General features: G+C 41.9%; 1 protein-coding gene across 1 annotated transcript in view; it reads left to right on the top strand.

Annotated features, from left to right (window-relative positions):
- SLC16A10 (solute carrier family 16 (aromatic amino acid transporter), member 10) overlaps nucleotides 1-18,730 on the top strand; it is a 115,760-nt gene extending 97,030 nt beyond the window's left edge. The window contains exons 5-7 of the mRNA XM_010856688.1: nucleotides 2,877-3,020; nucleotides 11,401-11,629; nucleotides 13,880-18,730. Coding sequence (XP_010854990.1) covers nucleotides 2,877-3,020; nucleotides 11,401-11,629; nucleotides 13,880-14,109 — 603 coding nt within the window. The 3' untranslated portion in view covers nucleotides 14,110-18,730. The remainder of the gene's footprint in view (nucleotides 1-2,876; nucleotides 3,021-11,400; nucleotides 11,630-13,879) is intronic.
- The last annotated feature ends 1,923 nt before the right edge of the window (nucleotides 18,731-20,653 follow it).

Genomic DNA, 20,653 nt, shown 5'->3' with positions numbered 1-20,653 from the left:
AAAAACAGAAAAAAGACCTCAGAAATGTTTTCATAATATATTTTATTTAGCCAATATAGCCAAAGTATTATTCCAACAAAGAATTGGTATTTTTAAATTATTGAGATATTTTACGTTTTTTTTCCACTAAGGTTTCTAAATTTTCTGTGTGTTTTACACTTACACATCTCAGTTCAAATTAGCCACATTTCAAGTGCTGGACAGCCCAGCCCACCGTGGCCAGCACCCACCGACGTGGGTGCATGAGGAGGCAGCTGGAGGTGAGGCTTCATCTGACAAACCAGGAGTCTGAGCTTTACCCTGAAGGCTGCAAGGCCACAGTGGTGAAGCAGTGTTATTTAAAATTTGAACTTCATCTGGTGGTCTCAGGGGATGCAGGTTAGGGGTTTAGGAGTGAGGGCTCTGGCCTGAGGCACGTTCAAGCGGGTGTAGGGATCCAGGGGAGGAGTGATCCCCCAAAGTAGAAACTGTGGGGAGCATGGACCAAGGGAGGGTGTCTGAAAGGTTTGGGAGGACAGGTCATCAGAACTGGATGGCGGCTACTGGATTTGAAGGGAGGGGGGTGGTCTAGGATGGTTGTCCAGTGTTTACCTGGGTGGTTGGGTCAACAGCAGTGGTGGTGACTGAAATGGAAGAAGGAAGGTTGTGAGCCCGCCAGGCCCCTCTGTCCATGGGATTCTCCAAGCAAGAATACTGAGGTGGGTTGCCGTGCTCTCCTCCAGGGGATCTTTCTGACCCAGGGGTCGAACCCATGTCTCTTCTTATCTCTTGCATTGGCAGGCAGGTTCTTTACCACTAGCGCCACCTATGATGCCAGAAGGGCTGGGGAGGGCGCTCAGTACTTAAGATGCCCATGAAGGCTAGGCAGAAACCCAAAGGGGATGTAAGGGTCAGGTAATCAAGGACAGCTTTATAGAAAAGGTGGGACTTGGGCAGAGTCAGAGAACCAGGAGAAGTGGCAGCAGAAATGTAGACAGATGAGAAGGTGTTGGACGTGTCTAAGTGACACCGTGATTAAACCTTCCTGCTGGGCCAGATGAGATCAATGCTGTGACATGTCGTGTTTGGCACACATGGGGTTGGATCACGCAGTGTTCTAAATTTAAGATAGATGCCAATATTTCCACACAAAAATCCAGATTTCTGACTTTTCTTTAAAATAAAAGGCAGCCAGGAGGTTGACTTGGCAGCACAGGAGGTCCTATACGGTAATGATGGGACTCAGTGTACGCAGTCCCTCTCCAGCAAGTCTCTTTTATTCCTTTCTGCTGTTTACCCGAATCCTGTAGACATCTGAGTTTTCTGAGTCAAGGATTGGTAGGTAATAAAGTTACAGAGATAGATCAGTGACAGATTATGGAGGGCTTTTAATACCAAAGTAAGGGGTATAAATGTAGTCAGCTGATGTATAAGGGATCGATGAAGATTGAAGCCATGTTTAGGAGAGTTATTCTGTTCTGGTTGTTGGATATTTATTTATTTGGCTGAGCCAGGTCTTAATTGTGGCATGCTACCCCATGTGGGATAGATCCCTGTATAGCATGTGGGATCTAGTTCCCTGACCAGGGATCAAACGTGGGCCCCCTGAACCTGGGAACACAGCATCTTAGCCACTGGACCATCTCCTTGGAGAGTTATCCTGGAGCACTGTGAAAATACAAGAGGAAGAATAGTTAACCAGTTTTGAAAGGGAAAAGAGAGATGTGATGGTGTTGGTTACCCAAGTAGGCCTAAAACTGCAAAATGGAGGTCTTCTAAGGCAGTGTTGTCCAGAAAGGCTGCAGGTGCCACAAGCAGATCATCTGGGCCAGCATGCTTTCTGGGAAACTGGCTTTGTACACTTTCAGAATTCAGGCCAGTGTTTGGTGTAGGGGACAGTGAGTCTGACTGTTTGAAACAACTGTTTGATATAATAACTCTGTGATTGCAGAGAAAGCAGTGGAAGTACAGTTCAGTTCAGTCGCTTAGTCATGTCTGACTCTTTGCGACCCCATGAATTGCAGCATGCCAGGCCTCCCTGTCCATCACCAACTCCCGGAGTTCACTCAGACTCACTTCCATCGAGTCAGTGATGCCATCCAGCCAGCTCATCCTCTGTCGTGCCCTTCTCCTCCTGCCCCCAATCCCTCCCAGCATCAGAGTCTTTTCCAGTGAGTCAACTCTTCGCTTGAGGTGGCCAAAGTACTGGAGTTTCAGCTTTAGCATCATTCCTTCCAAAGAAATCCCAGGGCTGATCTCCTTTAGAATGGACTGGTTGGATCTCCTTGCAGTCCAAGGGACTCTCAAGAGCGTTCTCCAACGCCACAGTTCAAAAGCATCAATTCTTCGGCGCTCAGCCTTCTTCACAGTCCAACTCTCATATCCATACATGACCACTGGAAAAACCATAGCCTTGACTAGACAGACCTTTGTTGGCAAAGTAATGTCTCTGCTTTTGAATATGCTATCTAAGTTGGTCATAAGTTTTCTTCCAAGGAGTAAGTGTCTTTTAATTTCATGGCTGCAGTCACCATCTGCAGTGATTTTGGAACCCCAAAAAGAAAGTCTGACACTGTTTCCACTGTTTCCCCATCTATTTCCCATCGCAAAGAGTCAGACACGACTGAGCAACTGAACTGAACTGAAAGGGTGTGCTGGTTACCTTTTATTAAAAATGTTTTTAAAGCCCTCTTATAAAAATTATTTATACAGGCTAAACCATGTTGTTTTTTCTTCATGTGTTCCTATGAAAAATTATCATAGACAAATTTTTATAAAAATTTGACTTTGGAAGGAGAGTCTATTACATGTACAAAAAAAGGCATTTGTACCAAGCCTCAAAACTTGTCAAGTTTTCCTACCACATTTAGTGTGGCTTCTTTCTCTTTGGCCTACAGATGAAATATGTGAATGAAAGGTTTCAAGACGAGAAAAATAAAGAGGTGGTTCTCATGTGCATCGGCATCACTTCAGGAGTCGGACGGCTGCTCTTCGGCCGGATCGCGGATTATGTGCCTGGTGTGAAGAAAATTTATCTCCAGGTACTTTCTTTTTTTTAAAAAACATCTTGTACTATGTAAAGTTTTAAACCTCATTGATGAACCTCCCATGTACCCATCCCACAGTGTCAGGCATTATTGCAGGGATTTCCAAGGGAACTAAGAAGTACAGGGAGATGCTTTCAGGTCAGCCTATGGAGTGGAGATGGGCTTGAGGTGTTGTTTTAATTCTTTATTATTTTTTTTTCTATTTTTGCTGTGCTGGGTCTTCTTGGTTGTGTGGGGTCTGCTCTTTGTTGAGGTGCGCAGGCCTCTCATTGCGGCGATGTCTCTTGTCGTGGAGCACAGGCTCTGGGGTGTGGGGCTTCCATGGTTGAAGCATGTGGGCTCAGTGGTGGTGGTTCCCAGGCTCTCGAGCGCGGGCTCGATAGAAGTTGCTCTGCGGCATGTGGGATCTTCCTGGACCAGGGATTGAACCTGTCCTCTCTGCGTTGGCAAGTGGATTCTTTACCACTGAGCCACCAGGGAAGCCCTTACAGGTACTTCCTTAATAAGCCTTTATTCCTCTAGCAGATTTATCCTTGTCACCTAATGGCTCATACATGTACTTATTTACTTAAATTCTTCCGTAAACATGAGAACTATTTTCTAGACCTCAACAAGCAGCTTTTAAAGGGCAAAATCAGTTATGAGGTCTGGGTTTTTTCTTTGGCTGTGCTGCATGGCATGTGGGATCTTAGTTCCCTAACCTCCAGTTTGCAGAGGGAGCTCAGAGTCTTGACTGCCAGGGTAGTTCGGAGTTCGGGGTTTTCAACATAAGAAATTGGTGAGCAAACAATATTCTTTGTTCTGTCATGGAACTGCACCAAACCAGAATGGTTTTCTATCTTTTGCGTTTTTCTAAGAATGCTTTATTTTTGATGTAGTTCTCATGGTCATGTGCCTTTGGCAATCCCTGTGAAATTCAGGGGTGTGCATGTCTTTTGAATTTTCTCACTGCAGATTGCCTTCTGGGTGTTGTGGGCTGTGCTGTCCCGAGACCATACTGTTGTTCACTTCACAAGTATTTAAGTGACTCCTCCATGCCCAGTACTGTGCTAAATGCTACAGATGAAACACCATCTGTGTGCTCTGTGACGAATGGTCTCTGGGCAAGACAGATAAAGCCGTGTTCCAGCACAGTGAAATAACGGGGCTAGGTGGGGCCACAGAAACACAGGCCCAAAGCAGCTAAATCACTAGAGGAGGTCTGAGCAGGCTCCCTTGGCTGGCGGACTGTTGGGAGGTAACAGTTAAATAGATAAAGAAGACAGAGAAGAGTGCTGCGAGCAGAAGCAGCTGCATGGGCAGAGACGGAGACGTGACATTGTGTGCTGTGTCTGGGAACAGTGTTTGAGTGGACTAAGAGAATAGTAGATTGGCTGGCTGGCGAATAGGCAGGAGTCAGGTTGGGAAGGGCCTTGTGAGCACAGAAGAGGCTGAGCTCGATCCTGAATCTACCAGGAGCCGTTAAGGATTTTTTTATACAAGGGCGTGACAAGAGTTGTATTTTATAAAGCTTAACCTAGTAGCTGTGAAGGGTGAATACAGAGGAGGAGGGGCCAGGGTTCATACAGTCACAAAAGGCCACATATTGTGTGGCTCCCTGTATACCTAGTGTCCAGAATTGGCTGATCCAGGGACAGAAAGTGTAGATCAGTGGTTGCTGGTGGCTGAGCGAAGGAGGGTCTGGGGAGTAACTCCTACTGGCAGTGGGGTTTCTTTTGGGGTGATGTAAATATTCTAAAACTACACAGTAGTGGTGGTCAATGAACCCAGTGCGCCTTCCCTCCTTGCCCAGCCCTTCAAGGTGCGTGCCATCGCACTTACAAATGTGAACTCAGAGGGACAGAAGCGGCCTCACTGTGGGTGTCTCTGTAGATCTAGGCGGTCAGCGCAGTAAGGAGTCTGGTCACATAGCTGGAAGGCTGGGAGAACACTACCTTTGCAAGTATTTCTGTGTTAACGACCATTCCCCCTTTTATTAACACCTTAACTGTGGGTATGTCTGTTGAATGTTAAACAGAAGTCTTGTTCTCAAGTGTCAAGGGAGCCCTCTAGTGGACATTTGTTGCCTTACAGACTTTTGGCTTCCTTTCATTTATTAAAAGAGTGTCTGCTGTGCCCCAAGCACCAGCCCCGACCCTGGTGGGTGATACAAACATGATACAGACATGATCCTTGAGTTCCCAGAGCAAGACCTGAGGCAGGGAAAAGCTGGGCATGATTGCGAACTCAAGAAGACAGAGTGGCCTGGGAAGAGGTTGGAAAGAGCAGGGCATGGGAAGAGGAGGGGCCTCTCCCCATGATTAAACAGAGCCTTGGAATACACGAAGGAGACATTTTACTTTAAGCATAGTAGGTCCTTGTTGGAGAATAACGTGATCTTGCATTTTGAAGTCGGCGTGGTTGCTCCGTGTGTGGAGGATTGAAGACTGTGAGGGAAGCGGGAGTGCAAGAGGGAGGGAGACCAGGGAGGAGATGATACAGCATCCAGGTTAGAGAGGATGGAGGCCAGACTGTGGTGACACGATGGACGAAGTCATGGCGTGTTTTATACATCAACACTTTACTCCAAAACAACTTTTGACTTTAGAAAGGTTTCCCCCCAGAGGAGGGTCATTTACAACATAACAGGGGGCAGATACGTTAGTAGTTCATGTAACTGAGGAAAGAAAACAGCCTTTCCTGACTTGGCCCACTTGTGGCCGACAGTTACACGGGAGTGAGTGAAGAATGAGTAATTTCATTTTGGATGAAAGGTTAGCCACAGTGTGGCACAGCGAGTGTCACAGCGAGGTGAGGTGACTGCAGTCCAGGGAGGCCCGTGGAGCAGAAGGGGTGTCCTGTGCTGCTGGGAGCCACCAACAGCCCTCCCCGCTCTGACTCTCCCCTGCCCCAACTCCCAAAAATTGTGTGGTTTTTGATCCTTGGCTTTTCTCTGCTGTGATCAAGTCCAGCTCTGTGGGTCGGCTTATTCCTCCTCCCCTCCCTGTCTCCCTGCCTGGCTGTTTGCCCTCTGGCCCCGCTGTTAAGGGCTGGAATGCTTCTGCAGCCTACCTTCCTCTCCTTCCTTTCCTGGCTGCTGGGTTTTCTCAGACACGCCTGCTTCTTGCTGCTGTTACAGCTCAGCCTTGTCAGGGCAGTCCTCCTCCCTCCCTGTCCCTGTGACACTAGTTCTGAGTGGCTTCCAGGCCTGGGACACAGTTCGCAGCATCCCATGTGGTCTGCTTTGGGGGCACAGTCATCTTGGGTTTGGGGAGGCTGCAGAGCAGAAAAGCACAGACTCTAAAGTGAGATACAGCTTGTCTCCCCCAGATCCTGCAGAGGGTTGTGTGAGGATTCATGGTGACAGCTTATGTAAACTGCCTGCCCAGGGGGATCACTAATAAATCCTTGCCTTTGTGAGATTTTAATATTCTATTAAATACTGAGGCAGATCCTGATCTGGAACAGGTCTCAAGAAAGGAGACCTTGGTTTTTCTGATGTGGGGATCTTTGCTTATAGGTAACAGAGTTTAGGAATATATCTTACACTTTTGCTAAAGAGTTCTGAATTTAAACTTCCAGCAAGGTCTTGGGTAACCAAGTATTTTCAGCCTAACAATTCTGAATACTGAGCGAAGAGATGATTGAAATGTATTATATAGAATGATAAGAGAATCTCTGCAGAGGTTCCTGGAGTACTCCATTAGGAGAGGGAAGACTGCATCCTGGCACCTTCCCAGCCATCTTTCTTAACTTCACAGGCCTGTATTTCTAGTCACCAGTACAGTATTGCAGATTTCTGTCTTTACTGTGTACCTGTTTCAAAAGTGTGAGTGTTTAAAGGTTTGGAAGTTGTAACTCTAATGAAAGAATGGAAAGCTTTGGATTAAGATCACTTTCCCATTGTGTCAGATTGCTCTGTGCCATGGATGTAAACCAAAGTGTGGGCATCATATCCATGTACGTAAGCAGACAAACCCCGATGGGTGCACACAGGAAAGGCCTGGGAGGACCATCCCATTAGTGACTGGTTATTCCTGACCAGGACAGTGTGGGTTGAGGGTGGAGGGGGTTGAAGGAAGACTTTCATTTATTACTGTATACATTTTTCTACAGTTTGAATTTTGTCAGGAATATATTCATGAGTTACTTTTGAAATGCAGAATTGTTTTTTTGTAATTTAGAAAAATGAATCACTTTTAGATCCGTCTTCCTCTGGAAGTCACTTCTGCTTGTAAAACAAACTGAGCCTCATTGCCCAGTTTTGTTGTTGTTGCTGCTGTTTTTTGTTCCCTTTTAGTATTTTATGTTTTCTGAAAGATACCTTGGGATAAAAGGTATATGCTTTACCAAACATAAGCTACTTCTACAATGGTATCCAGATATTGAGCAGTTCCCCTGCCTGAACAAGGAACCAGACTATGATTCTCTCTTCTCACCTGGGCTGTGGCATTGGGGCTGGTTCCTCCTCCAGGCAGAACTGGTGGTGTTTATGTGTAATAGGAAAGCTGGACAGACTTCTGGGTGAAGCGCTGCCACAGGACTGCGTGCTTTAGAAGAAGCCGGATGCCCGGCTGTGCCCTGAACACTTCCCTTTGGTGTGATGGACCTGAAGACCACTGCTGCCAACTAGTGGACTCCTAGCCAGAGGCTCTGAGAGTCTGCAAACTTTATATTGAATAAATTCATAGGAGCAACACTTGTTTCTAACTGTGGCCAAGAGAATATAAATTAATGTAATTTGCATCTGCCTCTGAAAGTGCCTTCTGCTTATTCAGGTGCAGCTCATTTTTCCCTCTTCCGTCATTATGCTTAGATTTCTGAGCAAAACTGCCACTGACATTTCCTCCAAAAATGTTCTTTGTGACAGAAATGGGAACTATAATAGCAAGGACTTTGCTTGTTGTTGTTCTTAGGTACATAAACTAACTGAAGCAGGGGGTTATTCTTCTAGAGACTGTAATATTATGACAGAAGATATTTCCTGTACAGTTTTAAGAAGCAGAAGCAAGAAAGAAATCTCAAAAGTCAATGTCTCATTAAATGGCAGTGCTAGAGCCTAGAAAAGGGTTAGGAACCTTTGAATCTCTTTTTTAAATCTAACCAGAGCTACTGTGTTTGGGGTGGAAAAAAAGACTGTAATACTAACTTACTCACCCTACACACTGGGGCTTGTATCTACAGATCAGTAGATACTGGGGGAAGTGATGAACTTCCTACACGCACAGTGCGCTAAACCTCGTTCTATGCTACTTGTGGGTGGAGTGTTCCTGAGTGTGGGGAACAGGTATGTCCTTGTCAGCTTGGTCTGCTACCTCTGAACTTAGCTACATTTAGGGTAGTTACACCTGCTGAGAAACAGCAGCATTTCTCACTACTATTTAGCTGCAAATAAGGCAGAAGTAACCAGGTATTTTCTGAGAGCTACTAGAGAATGTGTGTAAATTTCTATCAATTCAATTCTTAAAGAAAACCAACAAATTTTACTTTAAATAACTAATAATTTTTATTTAACAATTATTGTTAAAATTTAAGTTTTAAATACTGTCAAATAGTTGAAAAAGAGAATATAAATTAATATAATTTCAATTGAGAAAAGGAGAGCTTGTAGTCAGGTAAAGTATTAAGAAGTAATAATGTGCTCAAAATATATAATAAACTTGAAACTCTTATATGAATGATTTCTTAGAAAACTGAACAAAGAATAAAAATTTGAAGGGGCCAAAAATGAATAGAAAAATCAGGATAAGCACTGTAAGTGCCTGGGTCTCGTGTTAAATGTATTGGGTCCAAGAAAACATTTGTTTATTCAGCAAAACTGACTTCGTGCTATAAGCTTTCAACTTTCACTCTGGTTGTCTTATCTTGCAGGAGATTTGTACTGAACAAAATATGAAAAGAACAGGAAGCGCATTCTAAGCTAACCTAGTAGAAGTACAGTGGTGTGGTTGGGCATTAAACCCATTGAATCTGGCCCCGTGATGTCCTAACATTTTATTCCAGGTTCACTGGAATTTTATCTCCTTTGTGTTTGTAGATAGAGTAAAACTGTATCTAATAAATAATATTAGGATTGGTCTAATTAGTTTTTCAGTAACAGTAACTCCTTAACTCTAGATGGTAGATGGGAAGCATCGGGTCTTTCTGCCAGGGTCACAGCGGTCTGGACCCGGGCCTGTCCTCTGGGCCTTAGCTCTTTCCAGCCTTAAGGCTGCAAGCCCAGTGCCTAGCCAGTCTGTGTCTGTTAGTCACCCAGTCGTGTCCAACTCTGCAAGCCCATGGAATGTAGCCCGCCAGGCTCCTCTGTCCATGGAATTCTCCAGGCAAGAATACTAGAATGAGTTGCCATTTCCTCCTCCAGGGGATCTTCCCAACTCAGGGATCGAACCCAGGTCTCCTGAATTGCAGGCATATGCTGTATCATCTGAGCCACCAGGGAAGCCCAAAACACTAAGCAGCACTAAGGAATTACGCTTCCACCCTAATGGACATGGGATCTGAGGAAAAGATGTTTCAGTAGAGTATAAACAATCAGAATGTGGAGATCATGTTCTTTAGGAAAAAAATGTGAAGTGCCAGACTTCTTTTTCAAATAGCCAACTCTGAGTCTTAAACTAATTCTACCATAAAGCCATATTTACTCAGCTATATAATACAATGGTGTCAGACGAGAGACCAACTTGGATTTTTTTTTTCTCCCTGGCCTCCCTGAGTGGCATGTGGGATCTTAATCCCCTGACCAGGAATCAAACCTGTGCCCCCTGTATCAGAGAAGGCAATGGCACCCCACTCCAGTACTCTTGCCTGGAAAATCCCATGGGCAAAGGAGCCTGGTAGGCTGCAGTCCATGGGGTCTCGAAGAGTTGGACACGACTGAGCGACTTCACTTTCACTTTTCACTTTCATGCATTGGAGAAGGAAATGACAACCCACTCCAGTGTTCTTGCCTGGAGAATCCCAGGGACGGGGGAGCCTGGTGGGCTGCCGTCTCAGGGGTCACACAGAGTTGGACACGACTGAAGTGACTTAGCAGCAGCAGCAGCCCCCCAGTATTGGGAGCACAGAGCCTTAACCACTAGACCGCCAGAGAAGTCCCCAACTTGGAGTTTAAAATCTTTTTCAAGAATGCTTTTGATTGTGGGGTCAGTGGATGACATGTGCCGAAGTCACCTGGGGAGCTTGTGAAAACCACTGTTGGGGGTCCCTGTCCTCAGGTGATCCTGCTGTGCACTGAGGTGGTGGGGGCTGCCCCGAGGCCCTGCCAAGCTTGGTGTCCCCCATTAAGCCCTGGCCAAACAGAGCAGATGAAGGTGGAGATCTGGAGCGCTGCTCTCTGTGGCTTCTCCCTCCCGTCCCTGCCCCGCTGTCATCAGAGGGGGCCCTCTAGGAACGGTTCCACTGCCCCTGCTACTTACTGCCCAGGCAGGCCCGGCTTCCAGGCTGGCTCCACCTGGGGTTACTAAACCTCCCAGCATCACTCGCTTCATCTGTAAAATGGGGAAAATATTAGGGCTCACCTCATAAAGTCACCACCTAAAGTCCTTGGAACAATGCCTGCATTTCATAAGCATTAAATAAACGACAGTTTCTGTTATATGCATACTTTTAAAAAAGCTGATTCTTTTTAAAACATCTATTCCACCTAATGAGTGAATGATACAATTTTAGTTATTTGCCTAAAAAACTGAATTGTCTACTCCTTCCTTTTTTGTACCCACCATGCTTTGAATATACAACTAGAACATCTAGAATACTTCATGTGCACTTATTTACACAGTCATCTCTTCATAACCCAAGGGTACTAACCAGGTTTTATTCACATAGCACAGTGCATAGAACAGAGCACAGGAGCTGCCCAATGGCAGGGAAAATCCAGTGTTTGATTCTGTTACTTTAGCAAACTGGAAGCTCTGTCAGGTGAAGGATAGATCTGGCTGGCGTATTTTCATTATGCAGAGGACTGACACCAGTAAAGTGCAAATAATTTCAAAGGTAAAATTTCTAAATCATATGTTGGATGAGTGAATTTGAGCTGATATTCAAAGAACAAATACATAATGAGCACTGACCAGGTACAAGATCCTTAAACCTTATTATATGTAGGGCCAAAGATGACTTTTGTACAGATTCTGATCTCAAAGAGCTTACTGCTGGGAAAGGAAAGTAAGTATACAAAAACCCTTACTTTTTTCTTGTCCCTTAATGGAAATACTGAGAAAGGGTGAGGGGAATTCAGGGAAGATGATTGTGGGAGTTGATTATGTATATAAAATCAAGGCAAAGTGGGCTGGGGAGGTGACTAACCGGTAACCACTTAAAAGCCCTACGCATGTCGCTCAGTAATTGTGATGCTCCCTGTTCCGAGAGCGGTGCTGACACTGTGTGCCTGTCCCAGGTCCTGTCCTTTCTCTTCATCGGTCTGATGTCCATGATGATCCCCCTGTGCAGCGTCTTTGGGGGCCTCATTGCTGTCTGCCTCATCATGGGTCTCTTCGATGGATGCTTCATTTCCATTATGGCCCCCATTGCCTTTGAGTTGGTTGGTGCCCAGGACGTGTCCCAAGCAATTGGATTTCTGCTCGGATTCATGTCTATTCCCATGACTGTGGGCCCACCGATCGCAGGTAAATAACATTGTCCTAGCACTGTCTACAGTAGGTCCTGAGTCTCACATGTTAAATATATTATGATTTATTGCTTTCTGCTGTCTTGCTGTTGTATGTGGCTTATCTATAACATTTTTACTAAGACCAGCAGATGGCATGTTGGAAAAATTTGCTGATGAGCCCTCTTACTCTTACTGATATCTTAAACGCCCGCTGAAATGTATAGCAGTTAGCTTCTGGACTTGAAGACTTAAGAGTTCCTGTGCTAGTAAGTGTTTTGGAGGAATAGGAAATGTGACTTCTTTCTTTCAAGAGGTGAAGATTCTGAAAGATTTCTAAATATGTATGAATTGTGTAAGAGATCACAGTCCTCCCTGAGAAATAGTTAAATGAAAAGTAACACTTAACAGGAGAACCCAAATGTCCGTCAGTAGATGAATGGGTAAACAGAATGTACTACATCCGTACAATGGGGTTCTTCGGCCATAGAAAGGAATGAAGCATCGTACCGGCACACACCACCAGGTAGGTGAGCCTCAGACATCATGCTAAGTGTGAAAGAAGCCAAATACAAAAGGTCACATACTATTCCATTTATGTGAAATAGCCAGAATAAATTCAGAGACAGAACAGATGCGAGGGGATGGAGGGAAGGGGGATTAGGGAGTCACTGCGTATTGGGTGTGGACTTTTCTTCTGGTGTGATGAAAATATTTTGGAACTAGAGAGAGAGTGGTGGTTGTACAACACTGTAAATATACCAGATGCCACTAAAATGGTTAATTTTATGTTACACGAATTTTACCTTTAGAAATCTTCTGAATGATAGTATAAAGTTGTCTCACATTCAGTATTAACTGGGTACTACTATAAATTATAAGATTTGATATAAAATTATGAAATTTAAATGTATGTACTAGCATCTGTCTTGTATGTGAGTGACTCAGTGAAACTTCAATTCATTCTCTTATTCAGAACCACACATGTCAGCAAATTTGCCAGTTAGGAACCTAGTCATGAATCAAGCAAGCAGAACCACTACTGAGCACACCAAGTGAAATATAAGTTCTAAACATCACAGTCTCCTTGCAGGAGAACCCTCCAGTCCTTCCCCTCTCTCCCAGTTAACAACCTGTTTTTACCTCTTACATGCTTTGTTAGGGTTTCCAAGTCCACAGCAAGTTATAGGAAGTACTTTACTAGAAAAGGTGTTTCTTTTTGCCACTGGAGGTGACTATAACAGATCAAGAATGAAGGGGGTAACAGGAAATTCCCAAAGTGGGCAGAAAAACGCCAGGAGGTTCTAGGGATTACAGTATTACAGCCAAACATAACCTGTGTTCATGAAGATGCAAGGTTCAGTTACATATGCAATATTTGATTCAGATAGGAAAAGCATGTATTTAGATATACTGTATGTTTTACGTTTCTATTTGGAATGACTGTACACTTTTTTTCCCCCCAATGTGTTGGTATTTACCTGAACAAATCCTCAGCTGTTTATTTAGCAGAGTCAGATACCCATTATAATGTGTTCCTGGAACATTTCTGGTCACTTAGGTTGTACAGCAAAAGTCTGAAACACTAAGATAACTTTTAAAATCTGGATTTTGTTAGCAAAATAGAAATAAGGAGTACTCTGACAGTTTTCAGAAGCACAGCCGTAGGCTCTATTAGAATACCATATCTATACTCTTACATTTTCCCCTCAGGTGCTGACAAACCTTAGTATCTTTCCAAAATGTATTTAACAGTGTAACTTTTTCATCCTCTTAGATTTATAATTTTTCATGATTTTGGATTATCATTTTAAGTAGTTTCATGTTATTTCATAAACAGGCACACAAAAGGTCTGAAAATGTAAACATTTTGAAGCCTGTGTGTATGACAGGTTTCAGCTTGGTGGACCGTCCACTTTCAGCCGAAACAGGACCTTAACACCATGTGTCAGAATACCCAAAGGGCCTCTGAAGGGTTTTGAGAAAGCCAAAGCTTGACTGCACGTGTTCTGTCCACGTTATATCTTGGTAGGAAAACTCAGAAGCCTGTCACAGATTTGCAACAAGATTAAAGAAATGACATCTTTTCTTTCCTATCAGAAAAGGTTTATCTTTCAGAACCATGTCCTTAAAAACGTCTGCTCTCTGAGGTGTCTGCACTGGCCTGCTGGGATGAAGGTCCTAGGTTGGCAGTGGGCCACCAGGGCGACTCCTCTGGGCCCCAACAGTCATGCTTTTCTCTCCTGCTGACAGTGTTTTCCCTTCCCAGGGCTACTCCGGGACAAGCTGGGCTCCTATGATGTGGCCTTCTACCTCGCTGGAATCCCTCCCCTTATTGGAGGTGCTGTTCTTTGTTTTATCCCATGGGTCCACAGTAAGAAGCAAAGAGAGGTCACTAAAACCACTGGAGGAGAAAAGATGGAGAAAATGCTGGCGAACCAGAACTCTCTGTCAAGCTCATCTGCAATCTTTAAGAAGGAATCTGACTCTGTTATTTAATGTCTTATATACCTCCACCAGACTGGACTTGCTTTCAGAAACTGAAGCAAGTATTCCTTTTATATATGAATTGCAAATTTGTTATTTTTTTAATCACATCCTAGGAGTAGCACAATAATTGGGAAATAGAACCCTCATTACTACAAGAACCATTTGCTGCCAGTGAACAGCTAGCTGTCCGATATTTCCGTGAGTCTGAGGGCAGAGACTCAGACTCAGTTTTCATGTACAATAAAACCTGTCTGAAAGTCAACTATCATGAGAATATGAGGCTATCTCAGTAAAAAAGCAGCTTTGGAAACTGTGAATGCTATTTAGCTTGTACAAATACTTAAAAATACCTCAAGCTATACTGAAAGGGTTGTGGTTTGATTAGGACTGGAAATATTATTTGTTGTCTCACATTGGTGTTTTTAGTATCTCTGTTTTAATTTCTTCTGCTATTTGGAAACTTCGTACAAAATTTAAGCCTGGATTCTAGATAATATCAGATCGACTTAGATTTCAAGTCAGTGTAAAAATTGTTCGCCTGCTGTTAAATAAGCTATGAAAGTAAGTTATTCTGACTTGCTCCAGTGTCAAGGGACCTTCTTGGAGCAGGTGCTGACGAGGTATTCAGAATCAATATGTGAGATGAACAGGATACTGTTCATAAGGGCAAAACAGTTCAGAAATCAGACATTTCTTCCATTTACATGTTCTCCCTTTGGATTTGCAGTGTGTTTTACTCAAGTTGCCAGAAACACCCCAGATTTCTGAATTGTTTAAGTTGTAACAGTAAAATAGAATGAAAGATATTCTAGCAATTTTAGCTTAGAATTTTTCTGACTTCTGAATTTGTTGCACTAGGACCTGATATTTAAACAAGCATATTATCAAGTTGCAGTTTTAGGCATAAATGGGGGGAAAAAAAACTCTTTATGAAGAAAATATCTATTTCTGCTAGAAAGAATTGCTCAAATTGGTAAAACTTTCTGGCAAAAATTTGCATTCATATATATTTATCCTAGTGTGTTCCCCTTTAACACTGCCTGTATTTTTTCTATTTATATATAAATATAAGAAAGCAATTAAAATTTTAAAGATTTAAAGTTAAAACCAAAGTCATGACATGACCTAAACTCCACTAAAAGAAAAAAACAGGAATGGGTCCCTCATCTTGAAATTATATTTTAGTACGTTTGTTTCTAGGATGCCCAGGGATCTTCCATTTGTTTCTTCTTATTATTGCGTTAATAATACACAAACTCATAATTAAATCCCCAATGCATATGTATATTAGATCCTCCTCAAATGTGGCTTGTTCACCTGGGAAGATGCCATCTTTTTTATAAAGCCCCTTCAGGATCCGCCTGTTCTTAAATTCTTTGTGCTGAGAGAAATGCAATCTCCTTAACTTTTCTTTTCAGCTTGGATCGTTTGTGAAGGGCAAAGTCCTTCCATTCCTGTCTCAAGCTGAGGATGGAGATGTCGGTAAAACATATGGATTTGTAGTTGTTGGGGGAGGAGGGCACTCAGGAGGAAAGGCAAAGTGAGGCTGATAAGTAAACAACTAGAAAACCCAGTAACTTTTTCAATATCAGCTTTCTCAATCTGCAACCTTGAAGGTTCAGTATAAACACTAAATATGTAATTTATTTATAATAGAGCTTTAAACAATTTTGATCTTAGAGACATTCAGCAACTTACTACACCATACACACAGCTGCAACTTACTACTGGAAGTTGTATTTCATATACAAACAGCTATGAACAATCATCAAACCTGCCGCTATAAAATACTTATTTTTTTCTATAGTTTCAGCACAAACTCCTGACTACCCTGTGATTTTTCAGAAAGAGTAGATCTGAGAAAACTTATTCTGTAAAGACCTTCAGAATGTTTTTCCTTTTATTATTTGGCTGATATTGGGGGGGGGGAGTAATTATCTGAAACTCAGACTTGATCTTGTTTATCTTACATAGTAAAAGAGCAACACGACAAGTATAATATAACTTAGATCTCAGACTATTGTGTTTGTGTATAATATTACACATATGTAGTTTCAGTCTAATGGAATGAATCAAACAGGATCTATAACACTGCGAAGGCTCCACTAAAATAGACTCTTAGGGAGAGTGCTGTGCTGTAATAATATAAAGTTAAAAGTATAGAAGATAAGATGCTAAATTACATAAAATGCATATTTAGTAATATGTTGTTTGGTACAAAAAGTTCTCAAAGTCTAAAATATACAACCTAAGAAAAAATACCAGTATTCACAAAGATTTGTTTTAGACCAAGGAATGTTACTTTAATCTTTCAAACTAAGGCCTAATTTCTAAAGACTGTTACTTAATTGCAGTAAAGTGACCTGATGGACATACATTTTGTTGTTGTTGTTGTTGTTTAATCCAAGACACTTTTTTAAAAGAATAGATAAAATCTTTAAAGAACTCAGCAAATTCTCAAACGTAAAAGGTTCTGGCGTTTGAGGCCAACACTATAAAAGAAGGGAGCGATCATTCCTCTTCACACACAGTCCGGATGGGATGTTACTGTAACAGGATGCCCAGGGATCTTCCAGAAACATTCTGGTTAGGGTTTACTGCAGTGCCTGTGGCTGGGATGCATCCATTTCAGTAACAATAAGCCACCCAGATTACTGATACTATTTTCAGAATTCATCTCTTTGATCACAGTTGCAATGCTTAAGTCTATAGCCCTACCCCAAGACCTGTAATTTCTCCTGAAAACTGCACAGTGCTTGCACTGAGCTTCAAATTCTATTCATAAATAGAAATAAGACTTCATTTGCATTTCATGATCAGACATTATCTGTTTAGACATGTTTGCAGATGATCCCATGGACTCTGCCCAAGTATGGGGGGAAAAAAAATTAATGCCATTAGCTTCAACTTCCCACACTTTTAAAGTAAATGTACACTTGGTTGTAAAGTACACGTATGTTTACTTCTGGTAATTATACTCCTTTAACTGCACTTAACATTTAAATACGTGCCACTGTTATTTGTAAGCTGTCCCATGTTCAGATAACCTGATGATAAATCCAATAAGGCTGAACAGAAAATGTGCTATGAGATCAGAGGTAGGCACCTGTAGCATGGGTGGGACTGAAGACTTCCTGGTGGCGAACTTTGATGCCCTCGCATACCTCTTTTTATACTGTCTTTACATTCTGTTGCCCTTTCTTCCCTACATCCTTCAAAAGCCTGCTGAAGAGTCAATGACTATCCCTGCTTAGTTCCACTGGTTGCTTAGTTGCAGTACTTACTGGTCCCGGTGATTTCAGAGGATGGAACCCCATCCAATTTTGTGTAACCTAGAGAATGGCTTGGTCTCAGCTTTCCACTTAGAGTTCTAATGGTACACTGGAAAAAAAATTATAATGGGTGGGGGGATAAGAAGTTTCATATAATTGTCAACTTTTGTGTTAACATATAAAACTTTAAATATTTAAGGTAAATGCTTTGAGAGGAAAGTATGTCAAGTTCTTAACATATTTTCAGAGCATACTTTTTTTACTTTGATTTTCATATTCCATTAAAGTTTTGCTAAATTGTAGTCCTGAGAACATACCCTGGAGGCTGCCTGGGAATCTAGTAGGCCTCTGGGATGCAGTGTCTCGTGAATCTGCTTTAGGCCTGGGTTACAATTTATGGTGAACGGTATTAAGAGTAAGTTCCCGGCGTCTAGAGATATGGGTGGAAAGTATGAGCAAATTAGCTCCAAAATTTAAAAATATGTGAATAATTTAAATACATATTTAAAACTGTTCAGGAGTTTTCAAACTGAAAACTTCATTGTTGCTGCAAGGAGGGAGCAAATAATAAGGTAGACAACAGCAACACACAGCTTCCAGGCTCACTGAGTGGATGACAGTCACAGCCACATTGTATCACTTTACTTGTTGACAGAGACTCATGCTTTGTTTCAGATACACACTGCAAGTGATAGGCTACAATTTTCAAGAATAAAGGGCCAAATCCCCATAGCTAAATGTGAAGCCTGCACACAACACAGACTCATTACCACCAAACTACCATAAATAGGGATTTTTATCAGATGACTGCTTAGGACCCATGAAACAATTCATTGCCACATCTTTGAATCACTCAAACCTTGATATTTGGGATACAGTAGCCTACTTTAGCTTTAAAAATTAATAATTTTAAAAAGTAAACATTAATTACCTTGGCCTCTCTACATTCAAAGAAATTTCCCATGGTACAATTTTTTTTTTGACAGATATAAAATAGGAGGCTACCTCATTTATGAAACAAGGTTTTTGTTTTTTATTAGTATGCTGGAAATACCATGAGAATGAAATAAAACCTTGTCAAGTACTTGATCATGACACTCAGCTTTGTCATGGCAGCCCACCTACCTCAGCTTCCGGGGTCTACCTAAAACCCCAGCGTAATCAATTCCTGCATAACCAGCGAGTGAATGGTGATTCTGGAGACTAAAAGGCAAGGGAGTGTAGGCTGTTAAAGGGGGTCGAAATACCAGTAAAACAAAACGTGTTTAGTTCCGATAAGTAGTATTTAAAAGGAAACAAAAATGGAATATTAACTAATATGGCCTGTGGATAATCTGAAAAAGGAAAAAAAAAAAAAAGACGAACCTTATAACCTATATACAATAATGAACAGTTGCTAAAATGCATCGTGAGTGGCTTGTACAAATTACACCGGCAGCTTGACGATGAGGTCTTGCCTTCATGTTTTCTTTGGCAGGAAGATGGATGATCGCTGACAACAGATTATATGCTTGTGCCTTAGCCTTACAGCTTCCATGTTAAACTCCTGTAAGAAGCACTCCTTTCCAAGTGGATCAGGGACTGTGGTGATGAGTTTTCGTCTTACTGGAGTTTTGGAAAATGCTACCACTGAGTGTGGCGATAGAGTAGGGGTTAATGCACAAGTTCCCAATCTAATGACAGAGGTTTCTCGCCTTTCAGTATGGTGGCCTATAAGAAGAGCATTTTGGAGTTCAGTGTCACTAAGCATGCATGTGATATCACTATCTACACAAAACAACATTTAGAAGTCAATATCAGATAATATTTTCAGTATCCGTTGGTTATTAAGAGTGAATCTGTTAAATATGTGTGTAAACACATAAACCTTTTTCTACTGTTATCTTCACCGAATGTAATCATCTATAGTAGGTTCTACAATGCAAGACAGTGATAGGTCAACGTATCTGTCGTAATTTAGCCTATACTGGAATATTATTTCAGGGACCCAGGGTTTGTTATCCAGACTGCTGTATTCTCACCCCAGCCTAGGAGACCCAGGGTTTCTTATTGAGTGCTGTGTTCTCACCCCAGCCTAGGAGACCCAGGGTTTCTTACTGAGTGCTGTGTTCTCACCCCAGCCTAGGAGACCCAGGGTTTCTTATTGAGTGCTGTGTTCTCACCCCAGCCTAGGAGACCCAGGGTTTGTTATCAAGTGCTGTATTTTCACCCCAGCCTATGAACTGACTGTATATGGTGCCTTTTTTTTCCTAGCAGAGAAAGATTAGATCAGGATTGGTGCTAAACTTCATGTTCTTTGCAAAATTATTTTTTTCTTTTTAAATATATATAATTCAATAGGAAGTCTATATGTCTGGCAGTTATTATGCATGTTACATTTTGTATATATATATATGAGGGAAAACCCCTCCTATAGAGGAATTATTGAGTTCAGATCTACTAAAAAATATGTAATTTTTGTTAATACAGAAGGTGTTAGGGTACAAAACTCAAAAAAATGATCACCAAATGAAAACTTAATGATGAACACAGCCCCCAAAGGTAATGACTAAAGAAAAGTCCCTGGTCAATGTTGCTAGCATGAAGTTAGCTATTCAAAGTATTCTGTAACTCTTATGTGAAAAAAGTCATGTTTTATTATATATATAATTATATATGTGTGTGTATGTGTGTGTGTATATGTATTATATACACACATAAACACGAAGTAGCTTTCTGTTGGGCTTAAGGATATAACTTAAGCTATTTTTCAGGCTTAGAGTTTTGGGAGCCATCAATCTTAAAATATCATTGTCCATCTTTCAGATTTAACATAAAGAAATTAGATTAGAAACAACTGTGTCTGGGGCAGAGTCAGCAAATCTCAGACCTATGATTGGCTCTGAGCATCATGGTTGTGGCTGACTGTGTGACTCGCACCAGAACTCTACCCCAGATTCCATGCAGGTCTCTTGAGTCCCTAACGTACCTGCGAGTAGGATTCAGAGGAAGTGGGGACCACAGATTTGTATTTAACCTTGCTGTCTTTATAGATGTTGCCTTAACTCTATTTTTGTGAAGATATTAAAAATGTAAGTTAGAAAAATACTATCATTCTTCTAATTAGGAAAACCAAACATTTAGAATCTACTAGAATATACTGGATTCACTGTTAACTAATGATAATTCCATTCTACTGTTAACATGATTTGTATGTAAGAGAATGGGGGCCTGTTAATCAGAAGTTATAGAGGGAGGAGATTGGGATTGACATACATAACACCATATATAACACAGGTAAC

The sequence above is a fragment of the Bison bison genome, unplaced genomic scaffold (genome assembly GCF_000754665.1).
Source record: "Bison bison bison isolate TAMUID 2011002044 unplaced genomic scaffold, Bison_UMD1.0 scf7180017864373, whole genome shotgun sequence".
Lineage (NCBI taxonomy): Eukaryota > Metazoa > Chordata > Mammalia > Artiodactyla > Bovidae > Bison > Bison bison.
The sequence above is the reverse complement of the archived record's forward strand: the minus strand, read 5'-3'. Positions and strand labels throughout refer to the sequence as shown.